Source organism: Bufo gargarizans, chromosome 1, assembly GCF_014858855.1.
Source record: "Bufo gargarizans isolate SCDJY-AF-19 chromosome 1, ASM1485885v1, whole genome shotgun sequence".
NCBI lineage: Eukaryota > Metazoa > Chordata > Amphibia > Anura > Bufonidae > Bufo > Bufo gargarizans.
Genome location: NC_058080.1, coordinates 491685056 through 491697339, shown reverse-complemented (window position 1 = coordinate 491697339; position 12284 = coordinate 491685056). Strand labels below are relative to the sequence as shown.

The following is a 12284-nucleotide window of genomic DNA, read 5'->3' as shown; positions in this document are numbered from 1 at the left end:
CGGCATCCTTGCTTCAAGTCAAGCTAAGCCCGCCCCTTACCCATCCTCCCTTCACTGTGATTGACATCCTGCAAGTCTCACGCATGTGCAGTGCGCTCCTTGTCCCTGTGCGATCCAGTCTCCGGCTTAGTGTCGCTGCGCGATACCGTCTCCGGCTCCCGCACTCAGCTGGCCGCTTTTCTCTCTCTGCGCATGCGCTGGGCTTTTCCATCGTGCACGCGAGCCAGGCACATACACACAGAGAGGAAAGTGGCCGACTGAGTGCGGGAGTCAGGGACGGGATCGAGCAGTGAAAAGAAGCGCACCGCGCATGCGCAAGACTTGCACGATCCCAGCCTCACAGCAGGGCTTCAATCACAGTGAAGGGAGGACGGGTAAGTGGAGGGCTTAGCTTGACTTGAAGCAAGGAGGCCGCTGCCCCTTTGACTTCAAGCTGACTCTGAGAATAGCGAAAACGCAGATTAAAACAGCGTTTTTATAAAGTATGCAACAACCAGTGGAGGAATGAAAAACATGATTAGGATCACACTGGGGGCTACTGTAAGGTAATGATGTCGGTTTAAAACGTGTTTTGGAGGTGACAGGTTCCCTTTAAAATAGGAGTGTAATGCTACCGGCCGAACGGCACCCAATAGAATTGCAATTACTCCGTCCATGGGAGGAGGGTAAAGCTACTGGCTGTACCGTGTCCAGAGTTAGTGGCACTACTCCGCCTATGGAAAGAGAATAATGGAACGGACTGTACGGTACACCATGGAAGTGCTATTACCCTGCCTTTTTTATGGCAGGAGGGTAATGCTACAGGTTGTACGGTATCCAGTGCAAGTGTAGTTACTCCGCCTATGGAAGGAGAGTATACTACCATGTGACTACTCCGCCTATAGAAAGATAGCGCCAGGATTCCGCCTACACTATAGGATGTATGTATCCAGCAGTAGGGTAAAGAAATTCTGCCTACAGACCTAAAGGAACTGCACCCACATCCATCTGTACTAATAACCAGCACTGCAAGCCTCAGCAGAGAGCCCAGAAGCACTTTCCTCAGCACAGTAGCACTGAGGCAAGGAAGGGGTTAAGCAGAAGGCAGGGGCGGAGCTTATTGGCAGCTGGTGGGGCTAGAGCAATTACTACACCAGGCTGGACTCTCATCAACAACACATCCTGCTTAGCTTCCAAATGCACATGTAGGTTAATCACCTGATTACTAGGAAACAACCTAATAACACAGTGAGCCATTAGAGAAAGTCTGGGAATAAGCAGAAGTCGGACCTGGTGACCTGAATGCTGGCGTGAGACAGAGGTTTTTACAGGAACCTCTGGTCCTCCTTGTAGGGTTGCCACCTTTTTTCTTCAAGCCAAACCTGACCAGAAGGGAGGGCCCCCTTCCAGGCCCCACCCATGTCCCGCCTCCAGCCACGCCCATGTCCCGCCTCCACCCCGGTCGCTGTCGCACAGCAATCGTTACGCCCCTGATCCCGTCACTACAGAAATACAGCGCCCCATACCTCTTACATCCAGTGACGTCTCCTTTGATGTAGATGTTCTCTGTCCTCATCTTCTCCTTTCAGACCTTCAGACCAGACTGCTCATATTATAAGTCTTTATTTTAAGAGAATGGCGGCAGCGGCAGGCAGGAGTTCTAAAGCATACTGTTATGTACTGCTGACATCGCTACATAACATAACTTTTTTTCTGACGATTGACAGATTCAGAAACCTGTTTAAACACATTACACACTTCAAATGTTTTATATACCTTTTTAGAAGTGACTATCTAGGACAGGACTGTCTTGGTCACACAGGTTGAAAAACCACTGCTGCACTGTCTGCAGGCAAGGCACAGTGGGCACTGGGCTGGGCACTACTTGGGCAGGCTGCTGGACTGGAAAAGAAGAATGATTTCTCCCATGGAGCTCCCTGCCTCTCTCTCTATGTCACTTCCTGTGGACCTGACTTCCTTATCACAGAGGGAGGGACTGGGAGGCAGGCAGGGGGAGGCACGAGGAGGTGCGAGGGAGACCGGAGACTGAACAGTGAACACAGCGCTCTGACTCTGAGGCTGCGCTGGGATCACTGTAGACTGTAGAGGAGGGAGGGACTCGGGGAGCGCTGCGCTCAGCTGATCACCCGGCCACCGCAGTGACAGCTTATCCGATCGGAGTCTCGGACCGTCGGATGTCCACAGTCCACACTAGTGCTCATCGCCCGCTGCGATTGAGGCAGCTCACCGCTAGCTGTCAGTCAGGTGAGACGAGAGTGCAGTTTGAATGAATCCTGTGCCTGGTCTAAGAAAGGCTTGTACCCGGGCACAGGATTACAAACCCGGACTGTCCGGGTCAATCCCTTACAGGTGGCAACCCTACCTCCTTGCCTTCTGGAGACCGGGAACGTGCAGCCGGCTGGACTCCCGTCTCCTGGGTGGGAACGCAGGCAGCTTGGAGACTTCACTCAGCCCAGCTAAAGGAGAGAAAAATGTTAAAGAATGAAAATAAAAAATTCAGCAGACCTGCAAAGCAGAGAGGTCTGCCTCCTACTGACACTAAGCTAAAACTGATTAGCTCAGTGTCTGCAGGAGGGATATAGCTGAGAGGAGGAGCTAACACCTTTTTTTTGCTTAGTGTCGCCTCCTAGTGGCAATAGCTATACCCAAGGTCAAGACTGTGTCCACCAATGACGCGGATGAGAAAACAGTGACGAGTGCTGATAACCCCATTGATTGTTAAACCGAACAGGCAGAGGCGCTCCATTGAAAGTATGAGTCTGCACACAGCTTGCTCGGCTGAAGGGGCACAGCACTTGGAGCACTGCCACCCCATTTTATCAATGTGTCAGGATCTCAGCATCTGGGCCTTCATTGATCAAAACTTCTGGAATGTCAAAAGTAAAACAAGTTAGGCTACTTTCACATTTGCGTTCAGAGCGGATCCGTCTGAGACAGATCTGCTCATATAATGCAGACGGTGGCTCCGTTCAGACTTTACATTGAAAGTCAATGGGGGACGGATCAGTTTGAAAATTGAGCCATATAGTGTTAAATTCAAACGGATCCACCCACATTGACTTACATTGTAAGTCTGGACGGATCCGCTTGCCTCCGCACGGCCAGGCGGACACCCGAACGCTGCAAGCAGCGTTCAGGTGTCCGCCTGCTGAGCGGAGCGGAGCCCAAACGCTGCCAGACTGATGCATTCTCAGCGGATCCGCATCCACTCAGAATGCATTGGGGCTGTACGGATCCGTTCGTGGCCGCTTGTCAGAGCCTTTAAACAGAACTCACAAGCGGAGCCCCGAAAGCTAGTGTGAAAGTAGCCTAACTCTTTAAAGAGGTTGTCCCTCTTAGGACATATGAGGGAGTCCCCACTCGAGCAGCGGTTCTTCCTTTAGTAGAAGGCGGCAGTCCGTGTATGACATGCGTCATCAAAACCGACAACTACCTCCCTATTAATGAAAACAACATTTTGGACACAACTTGTGTCATTGTGTTTATGATGTACTTTGAACCAATTTCATATATTTTATATCGTAGCTTAAAACTGTATAAAATGTTCGCTTCGTCTTAACGTTGCATGTTTATTCACCATTACTCTAGTGCAATGTAAAAACGTGTAAATTTTACACATTACTACTTTAAACATAATTTGGATTCATTGTTATGTATGATAATATCTTGAAAAATCTAATAAAAATCATTTGAAAAGAAAGAAAAACCTATACCATTGGAAAAAGCATAAAGCATACCAACAACACTACAAACAACTTTCAGCGAATAGCTTTTACTTATTGTTGCCCTGATCAGACTTATGGAGGAGATTTATCATCTCCTACGCCTCCCTACATATTGTCACAAGTGGCGTTTCTATACTGCCCTTGCCACTTTTCAAAATGGGTGCGTGTTGAAGGAGGGGTGAGGCCAGCAGGCCCGGCACATTTATCGTCATTTTGTATTACGTAAATGAGCTGCCACAGATTTCAGTTTAGGGGCACGGTCTAGCTGAGGATGCGCCTAATTTCTGACGAGGTCTGCACTTTGCCATAAATTAAGTGCAACCGGCAGCACAATGGATATCAAAACCGGCGTGGCACATGGTGGTCTTGATAAATCTCCCCGTATATACTGTATATTGCGGAATCTTTATAAGAACATGCAGTTTTACAAGTTCCCTTATGTTAATCAGTGTAAGGTCTCATGCGCCCCGTCATATACAAAATCCATGTCACACAGGTCTAAAAAGACACCAATATGAATCCACGCACCCTTGTGTGCCAGTGCTTTTTTTGTGCAGATTGTCTTCCACTGCATTGATCATTTAGGGGGGGAGGGGAGAAGAACATTGTGGCTAGCAGAACCACCATATGGAGGCACACAGAGTACGTCACGGTTCATTGTACAGACGTCTGTGTGCTACCATACAGGTCCATGTACGTAGCATTGCAGTGCGCATGAGGCCTTACACAATCTCACTGCTTCCATGTGGGTTATTTATTCATTAATCAGCCTTATAATATTAAATATAGAAATGTGTATAAAATGTCTGTAAAGGTTTCTTTTTTCCCAGACTGATACAAATTGGTGGAAGGGCACCTGTAAAGGAAAAACGGGACTCATACCAAGTAATTATGGTGAGATTCTATTCCACAGTTTTCTCTGGGTGTTCGTTACCTCCTGTGCCACCTTCGTCAGACTGGGGCTGGCCAATTATGGTATTCTCTGCATGTGTGATAATAAACCAAACAGGCCCAAAGTAACTTGTGTCGTATGAGGGTTAAAAAGCAAGTATTCCTATGACCGCTATAGGATTTGTGTTGTCAGCCTAAAAGGGGTTGTCTCATCATAGACAATGCGGGAATATCGCTAGGATATGCCCCTATTGTCTTATAGGTGCACATTACACCGATGTGACCCGAACATATATTGGGAATGGAGCCGCGCAAGGTGGTGTCTGGAGAATTCTGGTCTAGCCTCCACCAAGTGCGCTCCTCATAGAAGTGAATGGGAGCGCACCAAGCATGACCAGCCATCGCTTCCATTCACCTCTATGGGCCTGACGGAAATAGCCGAGCCAGCGATCGGCTATTTTCGGCGGCCCCACAGAAAATGAATGGAAGTCGGCTGCGCATGTGCATTGCGCCCTCCAACACTTTTGGGGCTCCTTTCTTGATATATATGCGGGTCCAGCACCTATAAGACAATGGGGGCATATCTGAGCGTTATGCCCCCATTGTCTGTAATGAGACAACCCCTTTTAAGAGATTTTCCGGTTTGCATCAACTCTCATTAAAAGAATCACTTATAAAGGTAGCTGTTTTTTTTTATTTGTTTCTTTTACCTTTATTGCTCCTATCATGCGGTTTGGGCTGTGGTCAGGTGACTCTGTCCATGCAGATCTTTCTTATTTCCTGTGATGTGATGTCCATGGGTGTGTCACTGATAGGGGAGTGTCTATGGGAGGAGCTAAGGACTAGCTGGGTGTTGGTAGGATCGGTGCTGGAGCTGTGGCAGAGAAAGGAGAAGTGCATCATGGGTTTGGTTGGGTCCAGCAATAGGAAGGGATTTGTTTACATGGTGTAAACGTTTCAGGAGAGTCCAAATTGAAATAGAGCATTAATATGATGTATTTGAGATGAGCAACTACATAACGAAATCTCTTAAAAGCTATAATAATCCCAGAAAACCCCAGTCATTAGTGGCCCTGCGCAAGCAGGCATGAGGCAGTGACGTCATTGCACCTGCTTGCACTGTGCACAGACAGTCATGGCACACACCAGAGCAAACGTGGGGTAGGTGACTATTTAAAATGGAGGCAGTAAGGGCATCCTACTGTGTGGCACTTAGCGGATGTCACTCTGTATGGGGGGCACTTGAGGCATCACTCTGTGTGGGGGGCACTTAAAAGAACCCAACTCTGTGTAGGGGCACTTAAATGGGCCCCATTCTGTGTGGGAGGCACTTAAGGAAGCCTCAAACTGTGTCATGGGCAGTAAAGGATCATCCATCTGTGAGGGGGTGACTTGTGGGCATTCTGCTATGAGGAGGGCTTTTTACTTGTGTGGTTGTGTACTAAAGGGGCATCATACTGTGTAGGGGCACTAAGTCCCTACACTATTGTGAGGTAGCCCAAAGGGGCTACTGTGTGGGTGCACAATGGGGATTGGGTGGGATTAGAGCCGTGGTTTATTGTAAAAAATAAATTGCCACTACGTGTCACTGGTATTGTCCCTCCATACATACATTTTCTTTTTTGGCTTGGACCTTTACACGATGGTATGTGGACCTTTACAAAAAGTACTTGAGTACCCTACAGTATCTTCCTGAATGAAGCCCCAAAGCAAAGGGATCACAGTGCAGAGGGGAATAAGCTGTTGCTGCAAAGGGTTCTCAAAAGGGGGATAAGCTGCTGCCAGAGGTGTCTAGCAGCTACTTCTACCCCCAACAATTGCTTTAGGGGGGAGAGTCAGGATACCGCCATATACAGCAGCTCCCACTGAAATTGGTGGGTTCTGCGAACATTCAATTGTATAGCCTCTTTGTGACTGCACATAGGGCCTAAGCCAAGACATCTGCACAGATTTTCGTGCGGATTTCTTTGTGCTTCCGCACGTAATCTGTAAGGGGTTTCTCCATGTCTAAGCCAGGACTCTTGTACAGGTAAATTAAAAGTTCCCCTTAAACGGAACCTGTCACTGGTATTTTGTGTATAGAGCTGAGGACATTGGTTGCTAGATGGCCGCTAGCACATCCACAATACCCAGTCCCCATAGCTCTGTGTGCTTTTATTGTGTAAAAAAAAATAATTATTGATACATATGCAAAATCGCAAATTAACCTGAGATGAGTCCTGTACGTGAGATGAGTCGGGGACAGGACTCATATCAGGTTAATTTGTATATATATCAAATTGTTTTTTTTTTTTTTTACCTAATAAAAGCACACAGAGCTATGGGGACTGGGTATTGCGGATGTGCTAGCGGCCATCTAGCAGCCCAAGTCCTCAGCTCTATACCCCAAATCCCGGTGACAGGTTCCCTTTAAGACTATGATCGTGCTGTGTCTTGTATGCAGTTTGAAAGCAGCAGGAGATGCTCACGCGGTGCCTTACTGCTGGCTCATGTGTGGTTCAAAGAGGAAGTCTAGATTCAATCTTTCTAAAATGCAGAAATGAGCAAAATAAATGTATTGTTCTCAGTGTCAGGCTGTAACGCTCTGCTTATTAATAGGGTTCTCCTGCCAACAGTTCTTTCGTGTTCGTTTCCAACCCTTTAGCCTGTGGCCACAGAGCCCTTCAAGCACTTTTAAAGGGATTGTCCTGCTATATATATTGATGACCTATTGAGGGGGGGGGGGGGGGGGCTGGGTGTCGGACCCCGCCAATCAGATATTCATGCCCTATCCCAGCGATGGCTAACCTCCGGCACTCCAGCTGTGGTAAAACTACAACTCCCAAGATGTACACTTGCTTGGCTGTCCCCAGAACTCCATAGAAATGAATGGAGCATGCTGGGAGTCGTAGTTTCACCACAGCTGGAGTGCCGGAGGTTAGCCATCGCTGGGATAGGGCATGAATATCTGATCGGCGGGGTCCGACACCCAGCCCCCCCCCCCCCAATCAGCTGTTTGAAGAGGAGGCGGAGCTTCGTGTGAGCGCTGCTTCCTCTTCATTACAGTGCACTTCGTCTCGGAAGAGTGCCCGCTCCATTAACTTGAATGGAACGAGTGCTTGTAATAACACTAAGTCACCGCGTAGTGTATTGACCAGGAAGTGGTGCTCGCATGGTCGGCGGGGCTGCTGGGTGTCGGACCCCCATCAATATATATGGCATGACAACCCCTTTAATGTAAATGAACTTTATTTTAGCAGCTTTGAGTGGCTGCATTCAGCTTGTATTCTTGTACCATTTCAGCCTTTTAAAGATTAACATAAAAAGCTATGTGCACTGCATGGCACCATACACACCATAAACGGGTGCAAAGCGCATGTACAGACGTGTTGCTGATATTCGGTAACAAAGGTTATAAAACATTTAAATGAAGTTTTCTAATCCCATACATGACTTTTTTTTGGGGGGGGGGGGGGGGGGGGGTTGGCTGTGGAGTTGAAATGTTGCTGTAGGTTTTTAGATTTGTGCCATGCCATTTGGGGAATTCGCACTGGATTTTTCCAGCAGCTTTCGTACCAGTAGCACATGCAAAGCTTGCTGTGGCTCTGCAACACCTGGACCCATTGATCACTGCCATGTACTAGGCCACTAATATTCCAGAGCTACGAGAAATTGATACCATTGTATGATTTGTGGCTGAGTGCCACGATCAGGAGTAAACTAATTGCTGAACGTTTTCTTTACAGTTGCAGAACAGGCTGAATCCATTGATAATCCACTGCATGAGGCTGCTAAACGAGGTAAGGGTAACAGGGCATTTCAGGTCATTACTAGTTGTAAGATCTCTGCCTAATGTCAGCAAATGACAAGATTGTGAAATAGACTGTAGTTATTTCCACACTCTGCAATCATCTGTAAACTAAAGGCATATCTTTCTCCTGTCCTAGAGTGAAGCCTGTTTAGCCTCTCCGCTATGAACAGGGCTAGTTTTATTTTTATTTTCTTACAGGATCTCAGCCTCTTGTTTCCATTCACTGACTGCAAGGAGAGATAGGCAGCCATACAAGTGACTGTTGACTAGTTTTTTCCCCAAATAGCTAGATCAACAGTCACGTAAATAGGACCTGTCACCTCCTCTGACATGTCAATTTCAGCAACTGCTTGCATCCCCCATGTAATTCCGAAGCATCCTTTCATGTAACTCTGTGTTGTGTCATTCCTCTGTTATTCCTACTGGAAGTTCATAAATAACCTGCCAGCAGTTTGCAATAACTAGGTGTTACTAGTGTCACTGGCAGCACTGATTGGACAGTGGCAGATTATGCAGGGACACCCCCTAACCGGTAACACCCAACTGGGTCTCCATTGCAGACTGTTAGCAGAAGAGCAGGGAGGAATGGCACAATATTGTTATATTGTTTAGTTACTAAACCAGACATGTCAGCAGAGGTTACGGATCATCTGTAGTGTCATGTTCTGACTGTCAGTATGTCTATAAGGCTACATTCACATCGGCCGCAGAGAATGCCGGGAATCGGCCAGACGCAAACCGCAGCCGATGTGAAAGAAGCCTAAGGAGGGTCGTCATCCTATTATATCAGTCTCCTTTAAACATTTCAGGTAACCTTAGTTGGTTAAGAGAGTGTCTAGAGAACAGAGTTGGAGTCAATGGGTTGGATAAAGCTGGAAGCACTGCTTTATATTGGGCTTGTCATGGAGGACATAGAGGTAACTTTTATTTTCTGTTCTTCTACATCATCTACTTTTTGCATCACCCTAAAAATGGCTTTCCAGATACTTTTGTAGGGCTTAACCCCTTAAAGGGAGTTTGTCACATATTTTCCACTATTATAACTATCAGCAATGACCATCAGTACGTAGTATATGTATTGTAGACATAGGTTTGTCATTTGTGTGTTATTTCAATCTGCAAGAAAAGCACATTTATTCCCCTGTAAAACTGCTCCCAAATGCCCAGCTGAGGGGGCTTTCCTTTTCATGCCCAGAACCTCCACCCTTCTCTTTTTTCCACTCCTTCCCTAACTTCCAATGGCTTCCTCCTTTCTCCCCTGACGTCACCGCAATGCAGATCCAAATCTTGTGCAGGTGCTTCTGCAGCGCTTCCGACACCTGTGCATTAAGTTTCCTTCTGTGGGCAAACACATCAGGGAGCTGTTCTGTGCATGCGCTGCGGACTACGTTTATGCACAACAATTCCCTGAGGCGCTGTCCTACAGATGGGAACCTAATGCGCAGGCAGCAAAGGAATAAATGTGATTTTCCTGGAGATTGAAATGATACACAAAATACAAAAAGGTATGTTTCCAATGCCTATACAACGTTCTGATGGCCATTGCTGTCCAGTTATAATAGGAAAATATGTGACAGAGCGCTGCCACACACAGTCCATATTGTGTTTAACACCTGGCGTTTTCATGGTGTTTTTGTATGCCTTGAATATGAAAGTACCATATCTTTCCTAGGTTTTAGAGGAGGAAAATAAGAAAAAATATTTTTCATCAGAACTCAGCTCAGACCCCCACTGTTAATAAAACCTCAGATCAGAGACGCAATCAGACCCCCAATGTTAATACGACCCTTAGCTTAGAGGCCCCATCAGAAACCTAATGTTAATCAGACCTCATCGGAGAGCCCCAATCAGACCCCCAATGTTAATCAGACCTCAAATCAGACCTTAGATCTCCATTGTTAAGACCCCCAATCAGACCTCAGATCAGACCCTAATGTTAACCCTTTCGCTACTAGCGCCGTACAAGCATGACACGCGGGCATCATGGCCGGCAAGTCTCTGCTGTTTCAAAGAGCAGAGGCCTGCGGCTGATTACCGCAACCGGCAATAATGCCGATTGCGGTAATTAAAGGCTTTAGATGCCGAGATCACGGCACCTGAATGCGCAAAAACCCAGAAGCTCACACTTCCGGGTTTAGTACTGAAGCCCCGTGCGGCCAATTGGGACTTCAGTACATGCGCTGAATGCTCTGAATCTCTATGAAGAAATTCAGAGCATTAATGCTGCAATTCTTATTTTGGCCACCAGATGGCAGGCCTACATAAGAAATGAGCAAAATGCTAAGTGCTAAGAAATTTTCATTTTTTAAATCGCTTATATATCAAAATGAAAAATTCTAAAACATAATTTACAAGATAATTTATCAGCCTTAGAATGATAAAAAAAAAAAAAAAATTAAGTTAAAAAAATTAATATAATAATAATAATAATATATATAAGTTTAAATCACCCCCCTTTCTGTTTAATAAAAAAAACAATAAAAATAACCGCGACTAAAAACGCCCATAATATAAAAAAAAAATAATCCAATACAGCGAATGGCGTAACAGAAAAAATGGTCAAAATGGCCGATTTGCCATTTTTTTCATTGCTTCTCTTACCCAAAAAAATGAAATAAAGTGTGATCCAAAAGTCACACACACTCCAAAATGGTATCAATAAAAACTATATGAATTGTCCCGCAAAAAAATAAGTACCTAAACAGCTCAGTAGACACAAGTATAAAAAAGTTATGGGGGTCAGAATATGGTGATGGGGAAAAAAATAAATAAAAATTCTCCAAAGTTTAAATTTATTTTTACACTATTTACACATAAAAAAACCCTATACATATGGGGTATCGTTGTAATTGTACTGACCCAGAGAATGAAGGGCATGCGTCAGTTTTGCCGTAAACAAAACGCTGTGGGAAGAAAACCCTTAAAACTGTGGTGGGATTGAGTTTTTTTTTTTTTTTTTTTTTCGCTTCCCACTACATTTTATGCCATAATTAATGGTGGTATTAGAAAGTACAACTTGTCCCGAAAACCATAAGCCCCCATACAGCTATGTGACTGGAAATATAAAAAAAGTTATGGCTCACGGAAAATAGGGAAGAAAAAGGAAAATGCAAAAAAAGCAAAAAAAAAACAAAACTCTGGTATCCTAAGGGTTAATCAGACCTCAGATTAGACTAAAAATAAAATTATCATCTCTCCTCTCCTGTTCCGGATGCCTCTTGTGAGATCCAGTGCTCTTCCTGTGCTGTGACCTGATATCACAGAGCTTGCTCACGTCCTCACAGTGTGCAGCGCTAGCAAAGGGAGAGCTGTATTCAGTGTTTCCTAGTCTTGCTGTACTAACGAGCGCATTCCATTTTGTAGAGACAAATGTTTATTGTGCAAGTAGTATAGTATAGAGTAAAGTTGTTATTTATACCACACAGTGAATACAGTGAAAAAAAATACCCTGAAATGTTGAAATTGCAGTTTTTTTTATCTTCCATCAAAAAGAAAAAAAAAATGAATGTGTTAATACACTATATGTACACCAAAATGGTTCCTATTAAAATACTGTAGGTCCTGCAAAAGGTCTACAGTTACACTGAAAAAAAATAAGTCAAAATTCTAGTTCTGTACCATTTATATCTATTTATTGTAGAAAAATCTCCAATAATAAGGATTGGATTGGTCATCAGTATCAGATTTGTGTGGGTCCAACACCCGGGACCCCCACAAATCAATGGAGGCTTTGTCCACTGTGTTGTTCTGGCGCCAGCATCACTTGAATGGAAGCTGAGCTGCAGTACCCGGACACGGCCACTACACAGTGAGTGGAACCTTGTGCCTCTGTGGGGGTGCTGGGTATCGAAAACCCCTATTAAAAAGCGCTTAATAAT

General features: G+C 45.3%; 1 protein-coding gene across 1 annotated transcript in view; it reads left to right on the top strand.

The window, feature by feature from the left end:
• Positions 1-12284, top strand: part of OSTF1 (osteoclast stimulating factor 1) — a 49082-nt gene that overhangs the window by 25104 nt on the left and 11694 nt on the right. Inside the window, exons 4-6 of the mRNA XM_044273934.1 lie at positions 4556-4619; positions 8342-8395; positions 9216-9323. Coding sequence (XP_044129869.1) covers positions 4556-4619; positions 8342-8395; positions 9216-9323 — 226 coding nt within the window. The remainder of the gene's footprint in view (positions 1-4555; positions 4620-8341; positions 8396-9215; positions 9324-12284) is intronic.